Raw genomic sequence first — 27,868 nt, 5'->3', positions numbered from 1 at the left:
AAGGCTGCAGAAGTCACAGCATTGTCAGCTCTTCTCTTGAGCTGAAATTAAAACTTGTTTGTGATATGCATGCAGAGTCTCCATCTGAAAACTTCAAGTTCCCATAACACAGTAATCAGAGTGTGTAGTTAGTGTAGTGGCTGCTTGCTTACTTTGAGTGCTCTGGAAGTTTAATAGAATCTCTGAATTGCTGTCTGTAGAGGTGCTGATCTCTTGGCAGTGACTAGGCAGGGGATATGGGTGCCTAACTGGCATTCTTGACCTGTGGTAATAGCAGATGCCTGTGGTAGGTGGGCTGAATGTCTCCCTCTAGCACCTAACAAGAGACCTTCTCTTAAGTTGACTGAAGGTGTTCTGTTTCATTACCCTGTGTATAATGTGTGTTGCTGAACTCTTTCCAGGGCACGTGAAATGGCCGCAGAGGACAAACGGTCTCCGACACGGGATTCTACCAGTGATCTACCTCATTCTCCTAGTACTCCATCTCATCTCACTCACTTCAAGCCCCTGACTCCTGACCAGGATGAGCCTCCTTTTAAATCGGCCTACAGCTCTTTTGTAAATCTCTTCCGTTTCAGCAAAGGTAAGTTCGTGGGGGAATGTGTCTGTGGATTGTGTGTGCATTCTGTTTTATTGATGCCCTCTGCTGTCATGTAAACTTGTAAAAACACCTCTGAATATAAGAGTGTCATGTCAGGTGACTGGTCAAATTAATGGGGAATCAGTTCTTTTGTGAGGAGTGTTGCATCATGCTTTTGGGTGGTAGAGTAGACTTTTGCTTTGGGAAAAGATAGGTAGTATCTTGCAGTTAGGAAGCTGTGGCTGCCCAGAAAGATCAGAGAGACAAGCTGGTTAGCAGATACCTTTGTAGTGGGGCATCTGAATTTCTTTTGCCTGTATGATTTTTTTGGGACTCAAGCAGGAGTAACTCTCTGCTAGCCTTTGTGAGCAAAATGTGTGCCCATCTTTCCAGCATAAGCTCTTACTTCAGACTTACTTGGCTCCTCACCTTCCTGTGCATCTTGTACCTTCAGTGGGGTGGCAGCTGAGCTGCAGTGAAGCAGTGTATTTACAGGAAGTCCACCCTTAATTTGTATGGCTCAGGTGTTCCCTATTAAGAGGTCTGAAGTGTTGTGAAAGTTTTGTACAGCGAAAAGTATTACTTGATTTTGTCCTTTGTGCTATATGTGTCATGAAATGCTTATATTCTCAGTAGACAAGCTCTTTAAGAACTATGTGAGCTTTTCTTTTTTGTTTCAAAGAAATATACTGCAGACTGGTGAATGAATGCTCTTTTGTTTCATAAGTTGACTGTGTATTTCTTTTCTGGAGATGCAGACTGGTCAGCTGCTGTTGTTTAGTCTGTCCATACCCAGCTCTGCTAATCATACTTCTGCAATATTTGGGCTAAGAAAAAAGGGGCCAAGATAGCTTTTTGCACAAGCAAACTGATCTGTTCAGACTCTTCTTTTGCAGAATGAAAAACAATTACTTGATATGAATGCGGTTAGTTTGCATAGGGGAGTATCACCTGTCATTATTAATATAGTGAAACTAACATAAGATGTGCTCAATATTTCCTTCACTTGTTTGTCTCTGACAGATGTAGCTGGAGTGTTGTATTGTATTGAAAGTGTTGTGTTGAAATAATGGAAAAACAACTTTGAAACAGCACATGAAATGGGCATGTTACAGGATTCAACAAGAACCTGTCTATACTTGTTGCCCTGATGGAAAAGGGTGGTTTATTAAAGGCTGTGGTAACTTTAATGTGACCTCAGTACTGGTGTCTAACATAACTGAAAACCTCTTTTCAGGGCAGTAGCTGATAATCAAGTGTACCTCTTCCATATAGTAAGAATAATTAATAATTGCCAGTTTGTTATTTTAGACACTTTTCACATTAGGGATATTTCTGAAATAGCCTGAGCCTTCACAGACAAGTTCTACATTCAAACTTATTTCTGTGTTTTTTATGGTACTTTTCAGACTAAAAATTTATGTATTTTATTGTGTATAATCATGATCCAAATGAGTTACTTATGAGAGCTTTTTACCCCTAGTTTTACATGCACCACTGTTTCTCTTTATCATGTCTGAATGGTTGGTTTCTTGCTTTTTGTCAACTCCAGATGATGGCAGGCTTTCATCAACGGCAGAGAGAGCAGCTGCAGGACAGAGTGACCCACAGGCGTTGAGTGGTGGCTGGTCCAGTCCTCAACATACCACCAGGGCTCAGTCTTTGAGGTCACCAGTTCCTTACAAGAAACCACTGACTGGTGAGCTGCAAAGAAGATCTTCTGCAATCCTGGGTAATTTCAGCTCTTTGTGCTACAAGGGAATGTTGTAATAGCCAGTCTGGGGTGCTTCAGAATGAGATGCAAGGAGCTGAACTAGAGTTGTTGATTGTCTACATTGATAGCAGAATTGGGTATCGGGGTACTCTGCTTCGGTTGGTGGGGTCACACTTGAACCTCAGAAATATGTTCCCAATTGTACCTGTCACAGCTAAGCCATGAAGGTTTGTTTGGGGTTTTTGGGGGTGTGTGTTGCTTTTTTTTTTTTTAAGCTTTTTCTCAAATGCCCCAAGTAGAGCAATATACTCTTAGCTGATTTTCTAGTTTATTTCATTCTTAGTTACCTCTTGTAAATAATTTGGAAATTATTTGGGGATTACAGCTTAGAAACTTCTAGGTAAGGTAGGTCAGTACTCGGTAAAAGTAATCTTGCTCTTTGACTTTCACTGGCAGTAGGAAGCCAGGGAAATGAGACTTAGTCGAGGGTGTGGAGGAATCATAGAATATGCTGAGTTGGAAGGGACCCATCAGGATAACCAGGTCCAACTCCTGTCCCTGTGTAGGGCATCCCTAGAATCGCACCATGTGTTCCACACAGGAGGAACTGTTGCTTTTCAGGACCTCCCTTCATGTCCCTGGGTTTGGATGAAATTGTGCTTAGAAAAATGTGAATCAGCCTGAAAGGAAGTAAAGTTAGACCAAGCACAAACTGCTGCCTTTTTGACAAGATTTCTGATATTTGGTGCTGAACAGTGTAACTCACAGTTGAGTATCTTCTAAATAATCTTGGTGCTGTAACAAACATGAACTCTGTGTAATGCAAGCAAAAGTGTACTGAATTGGTGAGGAGGTTTCAGGAGAGATTTTCAGGTCATCTCACTGTATTTGAAGAAGGGGAAAATACTTGCATCTCCCCTCTTAAAAAATCAGGCATTGTTTTGTTTTTTTTTTTTAAGCAAACTTCAGAAAATTAATTTTCATGCCCTCTTTTGTCTTAAAAGGTGCTAAATAGTACGACCACTGAGGATTTCTGAATATTGAGCAGAGGAGACTTTTAGTTCTGCCATTGCAGCTGATGCTGGTCTGCACAAGTAATCTTAGAAATGTCTGTAGATGTCACTTAAGGCTTGGTCATTACTCAGATACTTCATAACATCAGCAAGTATAGGTAGGAGAATGTATAAGTCCTTCACAAGCGTCTTTCTAGCTTATGTGAATTTAAAAAAACAAGCCAAGCTTAAGTAAACAGAAAGGAACAAATAAATAAAAGGCTGCTGGTGCCTCTAAAGAGTGATGAACTGAGATTGTTCCTGAAGATGCTGACTTCCACCCCTGATCAGTCCAGTAGCTTGGACTGTCAGCACAGCAGATATTTCTCATGTAGAAAACTGTCTAGCATCAAATATGTAGTATTTCAGCTGTGTGTTCCCTTCAGGACTGCTTATATAAAGACATTACAATAGCACCTTACTGCTTTTGTGGAAATAGGAGAGGCTGCTGGATGTCTTGCTTTCATCAGAGGTGCTTTGTGGTTTGTACAGCTGAAGAACCAGTGCTGAGACTATGCATTGATTTCTGTGGCCTCCCTCTTGGGTAATCTGTTGCATACTCATGTGCTCGGGTAGGGTGCTGGGAAGTAGGTGTCACTTCTACAGAGTCAGTAGGCCCAATGGGTTGTACTGGACTGCATCTGTCTGTGTGTCCTGTCAGCTGAGTGCTTGCAGGGTGCTGGCTTGTACCACGATAGTCGCATACTGAGGTAATGTCACAGCTTTCAAATCCAGTTTAAGGAGAACTAGAAGCTGTGACCAAATGGAGAGGGAGCATTGGTAGTAAAAGCACTCCTAGCTTGTTACCTTACCCTGTCATGCAGGATTATGCTGTTATTGCTAGAGAATTGTACCAAGACTGGCGGTAATAGGGAGTGGCACAGGAGCTTGGTAGGAGCAGGGAAAGGCCAATGATCATATGAGGGGGAAGAAGGCCTGAGGGAAGTGTGTGGTAGTTACTGGGAATTATAAAGAACGTGACTTAGTAATAGAGCATCTTTTCTGTTGAAAAAGGTTTTGAAAAATGAAAATGCATGTTGCAAAATGAAGACAGCTTTCATACTTTTCATGTCAGTACTTTGTGTGGTAATGGCTTGAGGAAGACATGGTGTTTGAACTGCAATAGTGAACTTGAAAATGAAGTTATATAATTTGGCAGTGAACTAGAAAGCAATTAATGTTGATTGGTATTAGCAAAACTGGTATCCCTGGTGGGGGTATTTGTTTATTATTAAAACTGTGTGAAGCTCTCTGTAAACTGAAACTAGCAGTTAAGTTGCAACAAAGTAGATTTCATAGTGTTTTTGACTTGTCATTAATTGTAAAATAAATGCTAAAATACTTAAGTCATGAAAGAAACTCTATGAAAGGGTATTTCAGTGATTCAGTAACTGAAGATGCAGAACAATTGTGTGCTTTACTGAGCAAATCTTTCTGTGGCCTGAACTCAGAGGAGTGTGCTGAGTAAGTAAACGTAGCTGAAATGGTATTGCAGGTTCCTTCCCAGTGATCACATTTCAGGTTGGGAAGTAGGAAAAAGAGGAGAAAAACATATAGTATATCGAATGATGTATCGATTTTGCCAAGGATTAACAGCCATGAATACATATAGGAAGGATGAGGGTTACTATTGAAATAGAAGAGCTTTCTCTTTTTTAGCTATAGGAATTAATATTTAGCTTAAGAAGGACAAATAGGTTAGAAATCAGTCAAATTGGAAATCTAGGTGGAGTTCCTTTGGTATATTGAGATTTTGTTCACTGAACATGTAGACGTGAAGGAGAAACACAACTGCTGCATAAACTGGTAGTTCTGGGGAGATGTGTTCTACACTCATGTTGGTGTGTTACATTGAAGGGCTGAGATGCAGCTGGCATTTGTGATATTAAGTGAAAAATTGTCTTGCATGTGTGTTTGGTTAGGGAAGAAGATAAATGGGTGAAGATGTGGTAGAGTTGTGGACTGAGAAAATGTGACGCTATGTATCAAAAACATGAGGAACCTGTCTTTGTTTCCTGCAGTTGTTTTTTTGCTGATTGGACAATGACAAGCAAAAGTTTGTGGAGCTGATCTGGTTACCATAACAGATAAAATAACATTTAAATAAGGCTTTTAATATAATATTTAATTTTATTTCTTGTGTGTAATTTTATATGTGGCTGGTGGGGTGTGGGATTTTTTTGGGGAAAGGGATATGTAGTTTTGTGTGTGTGTAATTTTTGGAGGTTTGAGAGCCAACTGAACTTGAATCTGAGAATCAGTCAACTTGTCTAGTGTAAGCAGGTTAACTATATGTTCCCACAGCTGGTGGCATGCTTTTTTCTACTGTAAATTACAACCTTTTGATTTTGTTATATGTAACACAGAAAAGGGCATTTAACTAACAAGAGAACCAGTGTGGAGTTACCCATTCCTCAGTGCTGCGTATGTTCTTACTTTGGGAATCACCTGCCTGACAAGACTGGTATCCAGTTAGGTAGCAGTTACAGTGGTGTTTTTTTTTTTTTTTTTTAACTGGAAGCAAGATTCCTGGAAAGAAGATACTCTTAAATTCAAAAGTTACAGCAGGAAATTCTAGGAAGTAAATACAGCATAGATCTTGTGATAGAATTAAGGAGAACCCAAAGGTTTTTTTATGGTATTATCAGTGTTTTCTTGAAATCTTAGTCCCTTTAATAATCCTAAAATACTTAATTTCCTAGTAGTCTGAAGGTGTATTTGTTTGATTAAAAAAAAATAATAAAAAAAATCCAAGTGGCTAGCCACTAGCACTCTAGAGTCTCTAAAATCATATGCTGTTGTGGATTTTTTGTTGTACATAGGTCATTAAACAGCTATATGTGGGCTGATCAAGTAAAAATATCTACTAACAACCTGAAAAGGAGGCATGGAATTCCCCAGTTTTAATCGCATTACTCTAGGGGTTTTGATCTCCTGTACACAAAGGAATAGTCCAGTGGTCATTGCAAGGCAACAGTTAACAACAGGCTTCTGCTAGTGCTGTCAGCATTCCCGCTGACATCAGTGATATCTAAAGCAGTAAACAGAAAGCAGCCATATCTGCTCTTCCTGTACTAGGGAGAATCAAAATAAAATGCTAGTCAGATGGAGAGCAGCAGAGCTGGTAAGAATCTTTAAACTATTCAGAAAAGTAGTTGATGTAAAAAAGTGACTGAAATGTTCAGATAAATACAACTCTGTGTTTGCAGAGCTTTTTGGAGAGAAGGATCCTGTTAGTTACTTGTACAGGAATGCTTAAAAATAATCTAGCATTTTATAGAAAAGAAATTAATGACATTACCTTTTTATTCAGGAGTCTCTTTGCTGTAGCTAATAAAGAATGACTGTACAAATCTTCAACAACTTTGCTTTTTTCTTGAAAAATTTTAAAAAATGAACTAAAAAATGTGGACTTCTATTCTGAGTTACTGTTTTTAATAGAAACTGAAGAATTGAGACCTGAGATTTGCTGTAGTCATTTATAAATAAGTTCAGTTTAAGATAATGACTTCTACCAGTCCTAGAATTAACATGAATATTGTTGCAATTATTTTGTAGGTATTAGTATCCTAGAGGGCTTTCTAAAATGAGACTCAGACTATTACAAGGTTCATATAGTAGGTTGAAAATAACTTCTTTAAAAGAAGATATTTTTGTTCTCAGAGAATTTAAATTGGTTCTTGTAAACAGGGTGGCATTTAAAATGTCACTCAAAGCAAGCCATCTGGCAGCCGAAGCTCCTTTTAGGGGAGAGAAGGGCAAGAAGGGATACACCCTGCACCTTTGTGAAGTCCATACATATGTGAACATTTCTCCCTCCAAATGGAGCTTTGTGACGTGACTGTTGATGTACCATCAAAGAAATGAATAGTACTTACTCCTTCCCTTTCAGACAATCGAAGGAAAGTAGAACCACCTCTTGGAGGTCATGATCCTCGAACAGCAGTTCAGTTGAGAAGCCTCAGCACTGTTCTAAAGCGCCTCAAAGAAATCATGGAGGGGAAGAGCCAGGTATTTCCTTTTTGGGGGATTTGTAGGATAAACTATCTTAAAACTGGACCATTTACTGGGCTTCTCTGAGCTTTGTTTTTAGATACATCACATGGATTTTTTTCAGGTGTTTGAAGGATGAGTGATTAACTAAAAAACTGTTGTGTTGGTTCAGGAAAAACAATTTTAACTTGATGCTGGTTTTTGACATGTCAAAAATCTCTCATACTGTGGGAATTAAACATTGCAGTTGATCAGCTTCTTGAACTTGGACTGGATGCTCTCATTTTAGAGTCCTATCCACTTCTCTATTACTTAATTTAGCATTACCTGATCGTTTTCTCCCTTGAAGGCTAACCAAGAGCAGGTGAAACACTTTGACTGTCACAAATGGTAATGAGAATTCTGAGGATAAATTAAATGTCTAATAACTGTGGTAATGATTGTTCAGCAATATTTGCTTGAAAGGCTTGTCCTGTTAATGAGTTTTGATTCAGCTACATAAGCTTCTGGTAGTTGCTACTGACTTGCTGATTTCACCTCCCTCTGCTGTGTTGGACCATACCTTTAAGCAAAGGATCTAGGTGAGAAAAGAAGCCACAACTATAAGTGTTGATATTAATAATCTGTTTTGGTGATGTGAAAATTGCAGTATGGATCACCTTTTTTCTCTGTGGTTACTGTCTTTCTGGGTTGTTTTGAGAAAGTTCCTGCAGCCCTTTCCCTTCCTAAGAAAAATCTGGAGTATTCAGTCACTTTGAAAAGGATTATTGCCAGAACTGAACTCTAGCAAAGAGTGTTTCACAGACAGAGCTGTCATGTGACCGTTAGCAGTCATTTCCATCTGTGGCAGTTCTGAGCTGGTGTGCTCAGAATCACAGTTGAAAGATTTGTCTTGCTTTGTTTGTAGCTACAACACCAAATGGAAATTTTAATTCCTTGCTTTCAAATCTTAAAAACAAGACAAAAATTCCTGTGGCTGCACCCATGCTATAATGTATATGTTGTTATCTGCTGAATTCCACAGTTATCTTCATATAGCAGTTAACCTGGAGTTCTGAAAGAGCATCAATTTGGGACATAGGCTTTTACAATTGTTTACTGAGGCTTTGGAAAATTTTATTAAAAAAACTTTTTACATATATCTGAAATAATTTCAAAGTACATCTCAGTATTAGCTGTTGAAATTATCTTCCTGCACTGATAATTCCTGATAACTCAATGTATTTCTGAATAACAGCTTCTAATAATGTGTGTGGGGTTTTTTGTTTGTTTTGTTGTTCGTTTTTTTTTTTTTTTAAACTGTGCTAGTTGTGCTGTTGCGCTAGAGGCAAACGAGAGAGAAGAGCAATCGGTATTTCATGTTTGTTTCTTCTTGACCTTTATCTTCAGCTCATGATAGTTTTTAGCTGCTTTGCTTCCATCTTGGACCAAGATGACAAAGGCTTAGATTTAGTCTCGCAGTTAAGAGCCCTCCCAGCCTTCTGGCTCCCTGTAAAATCACATGAAAAATCCTTTCTGTGCATGTGTGTGCTTATACATGGGAGTCTGCACACACACATACATGAATACATGAAATTGTCCTTTTCATGTGCACAGTCTACAAAGCAATAATGAGTCTTAACATGCTTTTTACTTGAAATAAAAGTTTTTCTCTGCTGCTTTCCCTTGTAGGACAGTGACTTGAAGCAGTACTGGATGCCTGACAGCCAGTGCAAAGAATGCTATGACTGCAGTGAGAAATTCACCACTTTCCGACGGAGGCATCACTGTCGACTTTGTGGGCAGATCTTCTGTAGTCGATGCTGCAATCAGGAAATCCCTGGAAAATTCATGGGCTATACAGGTAGTGTTTATCTGTTCAAAAGCAGAACATTCTGTGTGCCCTGTGTTCTCAGCTCGGTTCGTACTATTAAATTTTACATTCCGGTGTCTGCTAGAACATGCTGTACAGATCTCTGGTGGGCTTAAAAATAAATAAAAAGAATCACAGGACCTAACTACCAATTTTTTCAGGCACCATGGCAGATTATGTCATGCCTGCTGATTTTTACCAGTACTGTGTCCATGATGACAAAATAAACATGACCACTGTTTAACAAGGATGCTCATTACAAAAAGTGTGCTCAAGTAAAAGCTGCTCTTAGTAATACCTGCGAGGGAAACTCTTTCAAGTACCAGTTACCAAATTCTAGACATTTTCTGGTGGAGGTAGTGATTTCTAGACACAAGCTGGTTTGTTGTATCTGACTGGCTGTTGTATCATGATTTCAGTGTGCATGTGTGATCAATCTTCCCACCCCCACAACCTGCCTCTCTCTTACTGATCCCTGTGTTCTGTATCATTTGACTTGGAGAAATTCCCTGAGTGTATAATTATCTTGGGTTTTGCTCTTTAAGGGAATATGAGAGCAAGACTTAAATATGCAAAGAGGTTTTGAAACAGGAAGTCCTGCTTTTCTCACAACGACACAGCTCTGATCCTGTAGGAAGAGTACTGTTTGTTCGTGTTCACTTACGCTCTCTGGTTCCCTTTTCCATAGGGGATCTCCGAGCTTGCACTTACTGCCGTAAAATAGCCTTAAGCTACGCACACTCCACAGACAGTAACTCCATTGGAGAAGACTTAAATGCTCTGTCAGATTCTGCAAGTTCTGTGTCCGTGCTGGATCCTGGTGAGCCACGCACACCAGTTGGCAGCCGTAAAGCTAGCCGCAACATCTTCCTGGAGGAGGATGTAACCTGGCAAAGGTAAAGTGAATGGCTTCGTGCTGAGGTCCAGAATCTTAACTCTTTTCAGGCTGACATATGCCTAGACAAAAGCTGGTGGATTTCATCTGGGAAACTTAGCATATCTCTTGTAAAAAGTGTCTAATCCTGTGCTTGCTTCTAATATTCTTCTTTTCAAGTTGAAATGTAGAAACTTTTGTAACGGAGTTCTAAATTATTTGCAGTCCTTCTTTTAACCTATTTAATCAGTTTTTCTCTACCAGTGACAGAGCAGGTTTTTAGCTTCTGCGTTTAAAAAGACAAAACCATAAACATCCCTTCTAACCACCAGTGTATCCAGAGGCAAGTCAGTGTAGCACTGATGCTATATCTGTCAGGTTTTGGATTGAGCAAGAGAATATGAGACGTGCTGTCTGTGTAAATAAGAGAAATGGTGGAAGTAACCACTCATTTCAACTGAAGAGGGATTGAAAGGATAGCTGTTAAAGATTCTCTGATCTCCTTTCACTTGTTATGAAGTGGTATGCAAGTTAATTTCTGAGGACCTTGATTTAATTTAGTGTGGGAGGAGTAAGAAATAATGAGATTGGTGTTGGTGCTTACTTCCCTAAAACCCGAAGAACAGGCAGGTGTGAAACTGCTGAGGATGTCTTGAGTCAGAGCCTTTGTTTAACTGAAGGGTAGTGTTAGCGACATGCCTCTCTCAGCAGGTCTTTTTTAGTGGTTCTGATAGTATTAAAAGAAAAACATAAAAAATTAATATATTCAGAAAATGCCTGGACTCTTACGTGTTGCTTTTCAGAGTATGGTGCTCCTATATGGAAGCAATTAACTAATCGGCTTTAGGCCTAAATAGAAGGAAGTGTTTCTGATCCAATGTTGTGGTCATCTAAAGCAGTAATGTCACAATGCTTCGGGGTAAATACTACCAGATTTTGAATTAGGGAATAAGTACTCAGAATGCTTCTCTTCAGGTCAGAAGAGAGTCTCCTAGTACTATCATCTGTCGCTTCTTCTAGTTAGAGCTGAAAGGGCTGCATTACTTGGCTCCAGCAACTTAACCTGATGCAGCATGTTTTTTGTCTTCAGTCTGCAGAAATGTGCAGGGGCACCTTGGTCTTTGAGGGAGGTCTCTTTCTCCTCTTGCTTTTTGCCTTTGAAACCTTCAATACCATTGGATAGCACTGCTATTAGATAACATTTAATAGCTCAGCATTGCTTGGCTTAAAATATGATGTGTTGGGGAGATGATGGCAATGCCTCTACCTCCAAAGCATGGAACAGCAGCCTATAAGGAAGGAAAATGCCTAAGAAAGGGATATAGGGGAAGAGGGCCTGTGGATAATGTAAGAAGTGGGAAGAGGCTGTATAGTCCAAGGCTTGAGTCTGAAGGGAGAAGACTTGAGCACTGTTCTCCAGGTCTCATTGGTCTACAGATGGGGAAAGATTTCCCTATTCTTTCATTAATTTATCAATCATGGGTGTGAAAGAGGTAACATTATAATTAACTGTATTTTAATTCCAGCTGTTCTGACACTGCTTCATGTGGCAAATCTTTCCAAGATCTGTAACATGTTTCTTTTTCTTGCAGTTTGATTCACCCAGAGTCTTCATCTACCACATTGTCTGCACGCCTTGGGGCAGTCCAGGAGGATGCAGGGAAGTCACCAGCTAGGAACAGGTAAACGAATAATATCTGAATTATTTTCTCTTCTGGATGCACCCCTAGCATGCTTTTCACTGTAAAACCTGTATTTTGGAGCTTGTTTTTACTGAGCATGCTGTTTCATGTCTAAAATGGGACACCCCGTTACTGATATGTAATGGTAAGGAAAGATCATTTATGTACAAGGTCATATTAATAAATAGGCTGCTTTTAAGGAACCTATACTTTGCTGCTGAGTCAGTCATAGAGGTGGTTGGTGAAGAGAACAAAAAGGGAAAGAAGTGGCTAAGAAAGGCAGAGTTCTGAGGAGGCTGGAGAAAAAGGAGTAAGAGACTTGGTAATGGGAAGCAGAGGCTCAGGTCATGGGGGAGCAGGCATGTAGTTTTTCTTTGTTTTGTGATGTCCCCTGTCCCCCCCCATCTGCTCCCTTTGCTCTTCCATTAAATATAATCTTGTTTAAGCTACCAGACTTTCTTAGGCTAAAATTCCATCATAGGTCTTTATGCAGGAGTGCTGGAATGAACTTTGAAATGTTCATGAAAGCTGTAGTGTAAGTTGTGAATGCTTGAGTTTGATCCCGTTAAATAGGCTGATACTAGAAGAGCAAGTGCTTCTGCTATGGTTCTGGTAACATACTTCCATTATGGTTAAATTGGGGAAATAAAGGTGAGGCAAGGATATGAAGAGCTGAGCAAAGTTAATCCCAATTTCAGTGTTGGAGTCAGGAGGTAGAGACTTCTTGCATTGGTGTTAGAGGAGTGCAAAGTGTTCAGTAATTTGAAGGGATTTGGCAGGACCAGTGAAAACTAGGGAACTCAGCTAAGAAGGATGCTGGGTTTGCCTTTCAGGCAACGGACAGTTATCATACCTGTGTCATGGGGATAGTTAGGAGGTACCAGTACTGACTGTACAGTTGAGAACCAGAGGACTCATCTAGGGAGAGTAAAAAAAACAACTGGTGAATAAACTAGTACCAAAAATCAGTTTTGGGCAAACATGGCAAGGAGTCCAGAGTTAAAAGTTCAATGCTAAATAACTGCAGTGACATCAATAAATGTCTGAAACCTTGAGGATGCTCTCCTGCTTCCTGTTTGAAATGATGTTTAAAAGGCCTTTGCTGTTTGCTCACACATGCAGTAGTAAGAAGGTTCTAAGCTAGTTCTGGCAGGCTTAAACTGCTCATTCAAGTTTAATTTTAACTCTGGCTATTCATGGCCTCACCATAGTACTTACCTGTCTGCACTCATGTTTGAGAAGCAACATAACAATTGAAGTATCACCTGTGTCTGTCAAAATTCTGAACCTGTGGAAAAAAATCTCTGGGCTAAGAGGCAAGCTTGACCATGCCTCTTTCTAGATAAGATGAAGCAAACAAAAAATGCTGAGACTGCTGCAAGCCTCTTGATTCGGTTCACCATTGGCGTTTTGAGCTTCCCTGTTGCTGTACACAGAAGCATTTCCTACCCTCACTCCCTAGAGCGCTGTTAGTGTGAACAGCTTATACTGCATGCTTTTTGCTACTGCAAAATTGTGCTCTGGTTATTTAGAGGCTTAGTCTTGTTGTAGAATATAGGAGCAGAGGGTACCTGGAATTTGTTTTTGCATTTGTAGCCTTGAAGTGATTATTGCAAAACAGTGTCTGTGTACTGGAGTGGGTAGTCAAGATTACCGAACAGCTGGCTGAGGTCAGGTGGATGCTCCATGTTGCAGTACAAGGGCAATTGCCCTCTGGAGTGACCTCCAGCTTCAGCAGACAGTTTAGCCACCATAGGAAATAGGTGCTCAAACTTCTGGACTCTGCAAGCAGTGAGCCATGTATTTCAGAGAGCTAGGGTGAAGAAATCTTACATGTGTCAAACAGAGGGACAATATCTGTGACCTGTTACAGGGTTTCTAGTGATGTCTGCCCTTGCTGGCATCTGTCTTGCCTCCAAACCAGCTTCTAATTACCCATCATCCCATCTGTTCCTCAGTCTATTCAAAGGCAGACATATATGAGTTGCTGTGCCTGAACTTAATTCTAACTGCTTCTAACAAAGAGCTTTACAAAGATTTATGCTTAACTTAAATGTTCCAAAGCACTTCCTTCCTTGGGATTCTTCCTCCTGCTTTGACAGGGGAGGAAGCTCTAAGCAGTAAATCTGTACGGAGGAGAGTGAGCACTGCCGCAGACTCAAGTTCTTTTTTAGCATGCTATTAGATCAGTTCCTACTCTGGTGAAGGCACAATGAACACTTCAGTTTTTCTCTCTTCTACTGCAGATCAGCCAGCATCACTAACCTGTCACTGGATCGGTCGGGTTCACCAATGGTACCTGCCTACGAGACATCTGTCAGCCCCCAGGCAGGCCGCACGCACACCAAGGCAGAGACCAGCGAGGATGAGCGCAAAATCCTGCTGGTACCTTTCAGGCTTCTGTTTGTCTTACTTCGTGAAGGCAGTGAAGTTTGCCTTTCTTGTGTCTTGCAGCAAGAGCATCTTGCTGCCTTGAAAGGTTCTTGTCTGAGCACTGTTACCTGAACCTCTCCTCCAGGTGGTGCAGGGATGGAGAATATTAATGCTGCTTTGGACACTTTGTCTTGCTGAAACAAATTGTAGTTTCATGTGGTATTTGCATAAAGGTGTTTACAGTTTTAGTCTTGGGAAGTCGAGTTGGTGTATATTGGCTCTTCATGGGTTCAACCTGTCATCATTGCAGCTGTAATGCAATTAATTGATTCTCTATTTCTCCAAGTTCAGATTTTCCTTTAGGCCACATAATTGGAAACTTTAAATGTCTGCTTCAAAATGGTTACACCATGATGATTAAATTAAAGCTGTTACAGATTATTCTGCCAAAATGTAACTTGGCCACTCCCTTTGTTTGCAGAATAAATATAACATTTTGTAGAAGGTTGTAGTGACGTACTTGTTCACAGAAAAATCAATGTGCAGTGATGTTCTGTTTAATGCTATTATCCCCTGCCCACAGAGGCAGTGTTGTAAGTGGCAGTCACTGTACGATGTTCAGTAGAAAACAGTTTCTTTTCTTCGAGGGGAGGGGAAGTGTTGCCAACAAATGAACTTTGCTCCTGAAGTAAAAGGCAGACAGGAATGTATGTTCTCTGGAGTAAGCACATACTTCTGTGAACTAGAGGTCAAAATCCTTGAGTTGAAACGATTTGCTCTATTATGCCAGTTTGTACAGTTTACTGAATTCACTGTGAGAGTTAAGGGTAAACTACAAGATCACCAGTTGCATCAAATCTTGTGATTTTGTGACGTATTCTGTTACTGATGCATTTCACTCCATAGCAGGTATGGAAGGGGAGCTGCTGACATTGGTTTTAGGTTAATACCTGTGCAGCCACTGCTGGAAATAAAAGCAGAATGCCAGTCCAGTAACAGAAGTGGAGCAAAGCTCTTGAATCTCAGGGCACCCTTGGGAAAGTGGAATAATATGGGTCTGTTAGTTAACTGTAAAGTTGAAACTAGTTACAATTTAATTCAAGTGGTTTTTTTTCCCTTCTGTTACACAGAAGAGCTTGTGAGGCTTATGACAAAGTGACCTGCAGTGTCCCTTCTCCACCCCTTGGGGTGCTCTCTTGCTCTTTTAGAATATTCCCGGTTTCCATTCTGCATCAGTTGAGTGTGCTATGCCAAACCATGGTGCAAATGGGAAAGCAAAAGGGGCCTGGTGCAGAGAGACAGCTTGGCTTGGGTGGAGCATAGCCAACACAAGACCTGGCGAACGTGCCCAACAGGCCTGAAAAATAAGTTAGAACAATTCTTCTAGTATCTCAAAGTGGTGAAGGGAAGAGATTCCCTGATCAAAAATGGTTAATTGAGTTGGGAGGGATACACACCTCTTTTGCTTAGTGGCCAAAGCTAGCAGTGCCTAAAAAAGGCTTGATATTGGACAGTAAAAAAGGAATCCTCAGCAAGAAATGGTATCCCAGAAGTTGAACATAGCAGTGTGCATTGCTGTGTCAAGAACTTGCTTTATATCTGGGCTTGATAATGGACTAGTATGTTTCACAAGCTGAGGTTGCGTGCACATTATATAGAAAAACCCTATTCCAAAGGAGAGTTTTCATTGTCTTCTATATTTACACACAGCGCCTGAGTTCAAGAATAGAGTGCAAGAGGGCAGTAGTGAGGACAAAAGTATCTCGTAAGTCATACACAATTTTGCCACATTTAAAACAAAAATCCCTTAACTCTGAGGGTACACACTATGTTTGTTTCTTTTGCTCAATTTTATATAAAAGGAAGGATATAAGGAGCTGATCTCATGTCTGTTGCCTATTTCTGTTTGCACCTTCTCATAGGTTGTGCAGAATGGCTTAGCTTTTGTGTCTTTTTGTGAAGGGCTCTTGATCTAAAAGCTGATCTGAGGGCCCAGGCTGATGTCCTTGAAACCAATCCTAAGGTCAGACTAATAAGTACCTTTCACATCTCCCTGTCCAGGACTCAGTCCAGCTGAAAGATCTGTGGAAGAAAATCTGCCATCACAACAGTGGGATGGAGTTTCAAGACCATCGGTACTGGCTGCGGACACATCCCAACTGCATTGTAGGAAAAGAACTGGTCAACTGGCTCATCAGAAATGGACACATCACCACAAGGTAACCTTGATGCTTTAGAACAGCAGTTGTCTTCTGTCTCTGTGACAGGATGTTTTGAGTTTTAGCTGTGGAGATATATGGCTTTGCAGGGAGATGAGAAAGAAAGAAAAAGAAAGAAAGAAAATTCAGATCTCCTCTTTACTGGAGGTAAACAAAACAACAGGGCACAGGGGGCTCTCTGGTTTGGGAAGCAGCTTGTGGGACAAGGATCACTCAAACAGTTGGAGCACAGTGAGTGTATTACAGTGTCCAAAAACATTCAATCCTACTCCAAATGCCAAATCTGCTTCTGGGGTCGGAGATCACTAATGATGTTTGATAGCTAAATTATTGGTGGGGCTGGAAAGCTCTTAACCCTGTGAGTGTAAAGAATAAAGATATATCTAATTAAGTGAGAGGGGATAAAACTGAAATGGTTCTTGAGTGTAGAGCAAGAGTTCCCACTCAGCAGGGATGCTCAGGATGTATAACTCAAGCTAGCAAAATTGGAGGAGCATAAACAACATGTCTTATCGTTTGTTGGACACCTCAGCTGACTTTGGAGTACTGGCAGTCTCTTAATTTAGATCCATACTTGAACCAGTACACCCTGCTGCCTTTGCAGAACATCTTAAATAGTGCCTGGTTAAACGTAACAATGAGATACTGATGAGTCAAGTAACGTGTAGCAACTGACTCTTTACTTTTGTAGCATTCAGGTACCATAAACCATGTGTGTTTAGAACTAGACTTAGAAAACCATCTCTATTCTTACACCTCCAGGGTCCAAGCCATTGCAATAGGACAAGCGTTGGTTGATGGACGCTGGCTAGAATGTGTCAGTCATCATGATCAGCTCTTCAGAGATGAGTATGCCCTCTACAGACCGTTACAGGTAAAAGGAATAGGAAAGCCATGGTTCTTGCTAGGTTTGGCTGCAGACTACAATCTTTTTTCAATCGTGTTCTTGGCAGCCACTGTATGTTTTCTAAGTCAGCTCTTCTGTACAGAGAACTGTTGTCCAGGCCTTTTTCCTTAGTGGTTTAAAGCCCAAGGAAGCTGCCTTTGCCTAGAAAGCTTTGGTTCTGTCCTCTGTGTAGAATGAGTTGTTACACATAGTGCTGCCTAATATGGATGAAAGGGCTTCTAATCTAGGCCAGTGCCTCTCATGTTGGACATCTCTTCCACAGAGGCCTTGGAATGGCACAGTCTGTGCTTGTGGCAGCTGTGCTATCACATGCAGAATCTAGAATCTGTGTGGTGATCACAATCGTGGTCTACTACTTCTGTTTCAAAATTCATTCTTTAAAGGCTTCCAGAGAATGGATATTTTATGTATATATATTGGATCTTCTTATATATTGTAACCTCCCAGTCTCCAGTGATGGCAGTAATAAAGAATTCAGTATCTCAGCCATATGAGGCAAGATTGAGAGGGTGTCTTTGTCACACCTCTCAAATAGGTCTGGCTAGCTAAGGGGGAGACAGGGAAATGGAGACCAGAGGTGCTGTCCTATTGTATTTCATAGCAATCAAACTTGCTGAGAAGTAAGAGCAATCATTGGCTGCAGTGATTGGATTGTTTTTTTAGCTTGAACAAGATATCTCTGTAGCTTTTGTTACCTGAAAGCATTCAAATGAGCCTTCCATGTTCTGCAGTTTCTCACGATAGAATATGGCTCTAGGTTCTAGGACCCCAGTCAGAAACCTTTCAGCCATTAGCATCTGGTGCTCCTTGTGCATTTTATCTCTTGGCCATAGTCACAGGATCTTCCATTGAATTGCTCTGGGCTGCATCTTGCACCTCATCTTGTTAGCTGCACTGTCTCAGCTTGCGAGTAAAAGCTGGCCCTTAACTAACAAGTGTTTGTGGATCCCTGTTAATAACTAAATGCAATATGCTTATGTTATTCAAGGATTAAAGCCAGTTATTGTTCTCATCAACTGACAGCACTGTCTGGTGTTGATTCAATTCCTTGGTGCACTCACTGTAGCCAAAGGAATCATAGTGTTGTACCTGGAGACATTAGTATGGCTGATGGAAAATGCTCAGCTGCTCTCAAGGTTCTCTGGCACCCTACCCAGGCTTTATTTTGACACAGTAGCCCCAGCTAGAGTCTGACTTGTGAGTGAAACTCTTAAAGCTACTTTGGTCAGTTACAGAATTGCATTGGTAACTTAGAATTACCCTCCACCAAAAGCTGCATGTTCCGGTTCCTGGACAAAGAATATGGTCATCACCTACCTTGGCTGCGGCTAGGAAGTATTCAGAACTGCTTAGCTGATATGGTGACAGAAAATGTGCTGTAGAATAAACTAGTCCTTTAGTACCACTTAGTCACAACTTGTGTGGAAGTGCAGAGGACACAGAGACTGAGACTGTGGGAAGTATAAAGAAATACTTATTTCCTGTCTCAGAGTTCCTATTTCATGCCAAGGGTGGTGGCTCTGACTAACCTGGCTCAGCCCACTGTGAGTATCCTCTGATTTTTTAAAATGTCTGATCTGTATTTTAGCAGGCTGCTTTCTAAGGCTGCTTAATATTTATCAGAGCTGCCCTGTAACACCGTTTTGTGGTTTGTTTTTTTTCCTTGTCTTCTAGAGCACAGAGTTCTCAGAAACCCCATCTCCAGACAGTGACTCTGTGAATTCTGTAGAAGGACATTCTGAGCCATCCTGGTTCAAAGACATCAAGTTTGATGACAGTGACACAGAGCAGCTTGCTGATGAAGGAGAAGATAACTTAGCCAGTGAGTTTCACATGAGTCTTGTTCTCACTCTGTGTTAAATCCTCAGTCCTTTGGGATGTAGTAGTTTAACCATATCCTGCTTTATGTGTATGTTTGTGTGTGTGTGCGTGGGGCTGTAAGGATCTAAGCAAGCTATAACCTCACTGGTCCTCCTGTTTCTTATGATGGATACAGTATTTTGTACTTAATGAAACTGGTAAAACTTCATACTTCTAATGGAGGACAAGCATTTAAACTGCTGCCTTCTCCTCAGACTCCTTGATTTGGGCCCTATAGTAATGCACCAAAGAGTGTTCAATATGTCAGCATGCACACTTAAAAGATTAGAACTATAAAAATACTGTATTCCTGTAGTATTACACACTGGTCTTTATGTATTAAAGACAACTTTTCTCCTTTCCTCTCTGGTACCTTCATGATACCCATTTGAACCCTTCTCCTCCCTATGTCTTTCCCCTTACCCAAAACTAAAAGACTCTGCCAGTCCTAGCAAGCGCACTTCAGTCAGCAGCTTCCAGTCCACAATGGACAGTGATTCAGCCGCCTCCATCAGCCTGAACGTGGAGCTGGACAACGTGAACTTCCATATCAAGAAGCACTCCAAGTACCCACATGTGCCCCCTCACCCTGCCGACCAAAAAGGTACGAGGTAGTCACCAGCTGGAGTTGCACATGATGGAGAGCTGGGTCCGAATAATACTGACCTATTTGGACACTACTTTTGTAGCTGTCTTACAGAGGGGGAAATATGATATTTAGCTGGCACTCACTTGCAGTTTTTATGTGCTCACCTCTGAGGAGGCTCAGACCTGTTGAAACACCTTCTCTGCAGAGTGTGTAACTTCCCCTGTGACTTTCTCTTTGCAGTTGAAGCAATGTCTCCTGCCCACATAAAATAGGGCAAATCCATGTATAAAGTTTCTGGCTATCTGGGGTGGAAAAATAGTCTGTGCATAAACCAGTTTTAATATGTGCCTCTAGACTTCGAGATTAAACTGGAAAAGCAAGCAAGAAAAAAACCCCAAACAACAAAAAAATAACTTGGAAGAGCTTTGTGCTAACTTCTAATTGTACCTTAATAAGCTTCCATTTGACAAGAAGAATCTTACTGATGAGCAATAAGGCCTAACTTAGTCCATATATGTAACATTTGTTCGAAAGAGAACATCCAGTTAAGTGAATTATGAAGAAATCATATACTCAGTGTTGCAGACTTCTTTTGAAAATTTTTTCTCCTAAATAAGCACTAAATTGAAAGGCTCTAACTATAAGAAAAATCCTTATGGTAAAAATAATGTGCCTGCCTGTTGACGACTGCATTCTCCAAGTTGGACAAGAGCTGACTGAAACCAGGGCTTGCCACTGGCTTGGGTCTGGTATATTCTAGTTGCTTTACGTGCTGGGTAGCAATTGATGTCTTTGCTCTGTTTCCTTACTTAAGGATATGTCAGCTTTGTAGACTTCTATCTTTGGCTGCTTCTGTGGAGTTTCTTATTCTTAATTACTGTTTCACCCCATCCCTTCAGTATTTCAGCTTTAAAAGATGATCCAGTATTAAATAATTTGGACTCCTTCTAATGAATTCATCCTTCTATAAAGCCTAAAAGATCTCTTCTATTTTTGTGGATCAGAATGCAAGACTTGCCTTGTCCTTGCATAGAGGTCACATTTTCTGAAACTGTGAAATAGTCACTTAGGAGATGAGGGAGAACTGATCACAACTGTTTTTCAAAGTATGTTAGACATGGAAGAGAGAGTGAAGCAAATTAGAGGGGTCATTTATCAGTGCCTATTGTACTCACTTTTTGTTATTTCTTAAAAATATGCCTAGAAGAAGGGCAATTTAACCTATTTTTTCTGCCAAAGAGAGGAGCAAAGCAGGTTTGGAATTTGAGTTGATGTCAGATGACTCAACACCAACTTGCTGTTGGTTCCTTTCACCTTATTTCCAGCTTGTGCCCAAATCTAATGAAAAGCTAATGCATCTGCAGGGAAGGGTAAGGGCGGAAAGTAAGCATATATCAATTAATTCCTTTGAGGAAGTAGAGATACTGGATTAAATGAGCTTGAAACAGCTGCAGGTGTGCTGCAGTATCTTATGAATTTACAGCTGTAGCAGGTTTATCTTTTATCAGTGTGTGTTGGCAGTAAAGCAGGCAGTAGTCAGTTTGGCTCTGACAAGTGTTGTAAGACTTGATGAGTGATAGTCCTCGTTTCAGACATATTTCAGTGTTTATTTCCTTACACAAAAAAGCAGCACGTGATGAAGGTGAAACCTAAGAGAGCCTACCTCTCTGGGAAACTGTTGACCAAATCAAGGCTGCTCGTAGTGATAACTGAAGCTCTTGTGAGAAGGATTTTGATGGAGAGCTGGGAGGTCAGAAGAAAAGGCAAGTGGTGAGAGAAGTGGTGAAGGGAAAGTTCTACCTTTGAATTATTAATGTTGGGAGCACTCTGCTATCTTTGGTGAATCTCTGCAGAATGGTGTTTGTTATCTGTTCCTGAAATGTGTGATCTCTTAACTAGGTTGTTCTGTAGTAGTGTAATTAGTAATAGAAAACTAGGAACAATTCCTTTTAAGAGGATGGATTTCTCTTGTGGAGACAGTATTGGTAATATACCCAGAACTGGGATAGGGTGGAGATGTGAGCCATTAAAACACACTGTGGAGAGGTATTCATTATCCTGCAGTTTTCTGGAAAAATCTGTATCCTCTGCAAATGCAGAAGACTTACTGTTGGGTTTTTTTTGTGGTTTGTTTTTTTTTTTTTTGTATTCCTGGCATGAGAGTCTCTAGAAGAAAGACTTAAGCAGGGAGCAGCAAGTTAAAACATATGACAACTTCTTGGCAATAGGGGACTGAAATTTCATAGGTACTTAGATGTTTGTTATTAAAGGCCTTAAATTTGGTGGAAGGAAACCCTGCAGTGCATCCTGCAGTGTGTAGGGCAGTGAAATGGATTAATTCTAAAGCTTTGTTCTGGAAATAAAGACTTGCACCTTGTGCTCCTGGCTTATCTTGGCTATATTAAACATAAGATACCATCCAGGATGTTAGCCAAGGTTGTAGACAACCAAGCCTAGATAGTTAAGCTTCTATGTAAAATGGTCCATGGTTATTTTAAGAGCAGAGTACTGTCGTCAATCAGCAATGTGGTGTGTTTGCTGCTGCCAGAGGTCAGTAACTTCCCTATAGCCATTATGGACATATGTATTTGGCTTGATTTCATTGGAATTGTGTTTTGTTCTTAGACTGGATGACAGTTACTTAATTTGCATTGAAATAATGAAGTAAAACTGAAGATCACACCCTCCTTTGAGACTAATAACTCAGTTTCCTCACAACTCTGTAAATTACAGTCATTGAGGGAGGACTGAGAGGACAAAACAGAAGTGCTGGAAGTGCAGGTCAACTTTAAGTGGTTAGTGGGTTTCTTCAAATGATTAAGTGATAATGCAATTTCCACCAGTCACAGTGGTCAGCTGCTTTGAAGCAATGGCCTGTGATATACCAGCTGTGTTTTACGACAGAGTGGTTTGTATAGTCTGAGTCTAATGGCAGGACTTCTTGTGATGTTATAGGCTGGCTAATGACTGGTGTCTTTCCATGAAATTCCAGTAACTCTCAAGTTAGCTGGCTTACAAGTAGTATCTTACAAGTGAGTATGGTGACATTTATAGTAAGTATCATCTGTCTAAAGACAGTAGTACTTCATAGTGTTTAGAGAAATAAAGTGAGATTGCTTTCTGCATTTCAATTGGGGGAAGAGATTGAGTGACTTATTTTAAGTGTGCATTTTAGTTGATGTTTTTAAAGACATAAAGTTATCAATGTGGGAATTTTATTTTTGAAGTGTCCTTGCAAGTTGATATCCTTGATCCCAGTAGCAGGTATTTCAGGAAGCTAGTTCTTGATCCCTGCAACTAGTTACGAGGGTTGGAAAAGAAGAGGTTCTGAGTAACTGTAACAGTTCCTTATCACCATTGCTTGCGAAGGCTAAGAATGCCATTGCCAGGAGCCCTTTTGGTGCAGCTACTTCTGAAAAGGTGCACCTCAGTTTTCAGTGGCTAACTGGATGCATGCATCATTGTCTGTGTATCTAAAGGAAAAGCTGTGGTTGATAGCCATCTGTTTTGATGACCGGAGAAATCTATATGGTGTATAAAATCTATACTTGTTGGTTTCCATTGGAGACCTATGAATTTCTGTTTGCATTGTGGTATTTGCTTCCAATGATGCCCTTAAGTAGCAGAGCTAAGAATTTATGTTCTGGGGTGGGTTTTTTTGGTTCTTTTTTTTGTTTCGGTGAAGCTGTACAGGGGACCCTTGTAAGATGGTCTCTTTATAGCAAACTGCTTGCTGACAAGGCTACAAAATATGCTACAGCAGCCTCTTGCCCCATGCCCCCCAACATGTGGAGCATGATGCAGGTAGAGATGATGTGAGGTAAGGTGTGTGTGTTGACCAGTAGGCATCTCAGACTCACAGCTATGTGTGTGTTATCTGTCTGGTCTAGGAAGAGGTATGGTATCTTACCTTGTCTGGACCTTTCCCTGGGGCATCACTGGAAGCAAAGTTGCAGAAGGCGAAGGTGTATTGAAGAGGAGCACCCCTGGTTTGCAGGGGCCATCTGTGTCTTTGTTCAGGTTCCAGCTGGGGTTATCTCCTGCGTTGTCCATGCCAGTCAGGAATATGTGTCAGACCTAATTAGAGCATATGCACAATAAGAGCTGCTGCTCTGAGGCTGTTGCAAGGTGGAGAGGGATGGGTGTATACAGTAGTATATGTGTATGCTACTAGTATACATGCCCACGTGTAAGTATAACATGGTATGACTTTCTCTAGGTTGTCTATGGGGCTGTGGGTGAATGAATGCTGAGGGTGAGCCAGCTTTTATCAAGCAGTAGGTTCCTTGTAATGCTAGCTCTTCATCTAATCCAAGCAAGAGGTGAAAGGAATCTGCAAATAGCCATCAAGCTGCAAGGGAGGCTTCTGCCTGTTACACTGATCATCTATTCAGTAACTACAAACTGGGCAACTACAGATAAGCTCAGAGTTTTGAACTGGTGGCATGTAAGGGCTCTCTTGTGTGCTGCTGTTCAGAGAATTGTGATTGCTTGTGTCTTTCAACTTTCTGATACTTTCTATTTGTGTCTGAAAGCTACCTGGCCTTCCATTCTGTTTGTGGCAGTAGGCCTAGACCATTCTCAGGAATGGTGATAAAGGGCTAGCTTTATGTTTTGGATCATCATGCTGTTTTAGCAATTGGGCTGTTACTCATGTTTTCCTACTGTACAATCCCTTTTTGTAGAAGCAAGGAACCAATTAAAGGCACAACAAGCTAATGGCCTCTAGAGAAAATAAGCTTTTTTGTAGCTAGCCAGCCTACATGAAAGATCAGGATCTGGCAAGCTGAACAAGTGTAGTAAATGGAGCAACATCCTATTTCCCATATGTAAAGTGATAAATAACTCTTGCTTTCCTGTATTGCTGGACATCCACCTTTGTCAGCAATGATTCCTCAAAAAGCTTTAAGCTGTTTTAGACTTTTTTCTGTTGAAAGGCAAGCTGTCTTTTGCTTTCTTCACTGTATAAGATAAATTGTATGGCTGGCCTCTCCCTTAGTCTGAGGTAGTTCATTGGAGTGTGAGAGCAAAATGGCTTCTGAAGCTGCATTTTTAGACCAGGCAGAGGAGACTGTTCCGTCTCTGGACATTCCTACAGTGTCTTCTCTCAGCTTAACACATTTCTATTCAGACATAGAAAAGTGTGGTGTGCTTCAATTGGAAAAGTAAACTCTTGACTCTGATTTCAGTCTTTACTCCTGTCTGTTTTGTTTCTTCACAGTAGTAAGTACTATTTTCTTGTTGTCTTAAAACTTTTTGATAGAACAAGAATGAGAGGATATTCTTGTCTTGACCACTCATCAAGCTGTTGCTAAAGTGGTGACTAAACACTCAGATGAGTAACGCTGCTGCTTCTTGTGTGAACGTGTACATTGTAATTATATGGGCGCACCAGTGTAACCTGTCATACTTTGTCTCCGCCTATCTCCCTCTTCTCTCTTCTTTCAGAGTACTTGAATCCTGAAAACGGAGGGCAGCAGATGTTCTCTATAAGTGATGCTTTTATTAAAGGTAAGGAGAAACTTTAAATGTTGCTGTTGTGTAGTTTTAATACAATGCTGAAAATCACTCCTTTAATAGGGTATTAACCCTTTAGAAAGATTTACTTACCAGTAAATCTGAACTAATATGTGGCAAAACTGATGTACAAACTACACTAATTTTTTAAAGGCACTTTCAATCTTAAATTTCTTTCACTTCTCAGATGTCTTAATTCAAAAGCACTCAAAGAACAGCTTTTTCTTTTTATTTTTAAGTAAGTGTAAAGTGGCAAGTCTGTTCCCAACTTCCCCACCCACAATCTTATGTAACAGATGCCTGTTTTAACTTCTTGTACAAGCAAATGAAGATGTGATATGATTAACTGGACTGCTTCTATATAGTAGCTTAAAGCTTAATCTCTTTCTCTGTTTCCTGTCATCACCATCACCACTACTGCTTCTGAAATGACAGGTTACTAGACACAGTTTTGAGTTTTAAAACCCTGTATCATGGCCAGGTACCCTTGTGAGCTTTTTTCCCAGTTAATGCTATTGCTTTTGATAAGCTCACAAGAGGAGGAAATAAGGGGAAAACTCCAGTGTCTGTGCAGCCAGAAAAATTAAATTATTTCATTAAACTGATGCTAGTTTTAACATGAGTTTTTACAGGAGGAACGAAAGAGGGGGGAAAAAGGAATGTTAACTTATCTTAATCTTCTTCATAGCTAATTTTGGTTATGGAGCACCTGGAAGAAGTTAATTGTTGTTTTAAAATAGTCTCTTTTCAATACTTCTGCTTATTGCTATGATATAAGGATTTTGCAGTTTTATCATTCACTCTGAGGTGTTTTAAGCTTGAACTCTGAAGCCTTACATACTTGCTGATGAATATTTATGCACCACTAGCATAAATTACTTACTATGTTGTCAGCCATTGCAAAAAAGGTAAAGTTTGTAACTTTGCTCTATAATATCATAATACCTGTGTAGGAAACAACCTAATAAATCTTTCAAAGCACAGAAAAATGTACTGAAATAACCTCTAATATCGGTATTGCAAAACAGAAGAATCCTAGAGTTACTGCACATTGTATAATTGAAAGTGGCAGACTCCCTCCAAGTGAGGACTGTTTTGTATTGTTGAAGCATGTTTTCTGTTTCTGAAACCAGAAATGCCTATAGTTCATGCTGACGTTTTAGAATTTAAAACATTCATTGGATATAGCCTTCACTGGCATCCCATTTATCTTAGATGGAGGTGGGAAGATGTGCTGAGATCTTTTGAAAAGCCTTTCTTGACAGAAGATCCTTGAAAGTTCGGTAGGATTAAATACTGTGATACAGGCTGGATGAACCAGCCTGCTGACAGCTCCCTCTGCACCTGAGCAGCAAAGGGGGTGGTGTGTGGGGTCAGGGCTGCAAGTCACGTAAAGATTCAAAAGTCTGACATATGAATTGGTAGCATAGCATTTCTTTAAAATGGAGATGCACTAAATAAGATCTTTACTGAGATAATTTTGATACTTGTGCTGCAGCCTGAATGTATAACTAGATCTTTTAATGCCACTAATATGTAGATGTCTTCAAAGCAGCAGCTTTTTGTGGGTCAGATTAGTGCATTTAACCAGTGTTCTAAGTCTAAAAGGCATTATAATTATGTATTATGAATATACACAATATTTGGAGTCTGCAGCTTATTTATAGGCAAAACTGGGATATAAGATTTTTTTTCCTTGCCTTATTACACTTGGTAACAATATAATTCCAGAAGAGTAAACCATCTGCTGCATACTGGCAGTACAAGAATTTTAGTAGCTTGCTTTTCCTCTCCCTTCCACTTGCCACTTTTCTACTCAATACTGTTTGCTATGTCATATTGCCACGATTTCTAGCTCAACTCAGTATTTCAAGAGGCTTAGATTTGTGTTGTAGTAAATTCTTTCATCTCAAAGTAGCCTTTCAGAAAGACCTGGGTGTTCAACTGTGACCCTATATTAACAAGGTTTGTTTTTCTCTTGCAGAGTCATTATTCAACAGGAGGGTGGAGGAGAAGTCCAAGGAACTCTTTTTCACGCCCCTAGGCTGGCACCACAGCAATCTGGATCTGCTGAGAGAAGAGAATGGGGAGAAGCAAGCCATGGAAAGGCTGCTGTAAGAAACATGTAGAAAAAGGAATTTGCATACCTTGAGTAGCAATTCCTGAAGCCCACCAACTTTCAGTGGGACTTGATCTACAATGGACAATACAAAGAACTAATTTGCATTAAGAAAACCGCATTTTTGCAGTTTATTTCAGTTGCCTTTTTCTCCTGTGATTTTTATATGTTACAATACAGGACCAGAATTGACTGTAGAACGTTCTAGGCAGCTGTTCCTTCAAAGCACTTCTGCACTGTAAATTTAAGAAACTTCCTTCTGATTTGTGACTTCAACTAATCATTGCTCTGCATTTTTCTCATGATAAATCTCTTATCTTTCTTACAGGTCTGCTAATCACAACCACATGATGGCACTGCTTCAGCAACTCCTGTACAATGAGTCCCTGTCACTGTCCTGGAGGGATATAATTGTTCCTGTGGTCTGCCAGGTAGTTCAAACTGTACGACCTGATGTCAAGAACAGAGATGATGACATGGATATCCGCCAGTTTGTCCACATCAAAAAAGTAAGTTTCACACAGCAGATGTAGGGAA

At 40.4% G+C, this 27,868-nt stretch overlaps 1 protein-coding gene across 1 annotated transcript in view; it reads left to right on the top strand.

Moving 5' to 3' along the window:
- The first annotated feature begins 411 nt into the window (after positions 1-411).
- PIKFYVE (phosphoinositide kinase, FYVE finger containing) overlaps positions 412-27,868 on the top strand; it is a 53,545-nt gene continuing 26,088 nt past the window's right edge. The window contains 14 exon segments of the mRNA XM_009996196.1: positions 412-583; positions 2,160-2,312; positions 7,239-7,357; positions 9,011-9,182; positions 9,880-10,087; positions 11,658-11,747; positions 13,994-14,132; positions 16,182-16,339; positions 17,102-17,213; positions 18,921-19,068; positions 19,543-19,710; positions 25,144-25,206; positions 27,197-27,326; positions 27,660-27,840. Coding sequence (XP_009994498.1) covers positions 412-583; positions 2,160-2,312; positions 7,239-7,357; positions 9,011-9,182; positions 9,880-10,087; positions 11,658-11,747; positions 13,994-14,132; positions 16,182-16,339; positions 17,102-17,213; positions 18,921-19,068; positions 19,543-19,710; positions 25,144-25,206; positions 27,197-27,326; positions 27,660-27,840 — 2,013 coding nt within the window.

Source organism: Chaetura pelagica, unplaced genomic scaffold, assembly GCF_000747805.2.
Source record: "Chaetura pelagica isolate M959 unplaced genomic scaffold, ChaPel_1.0 scaffold3, whole genome shotgun sequence".
NCBI lineage: Eukaryota > Metazoa > Chordata > Aves > Apodiformes > Apodidae > Chaetura > Chaetura pelagica.
Note: the sequence above shows the minus strand (reverse complement) of the source record. Positions and strands in the feature narration are given on the sequence as shown.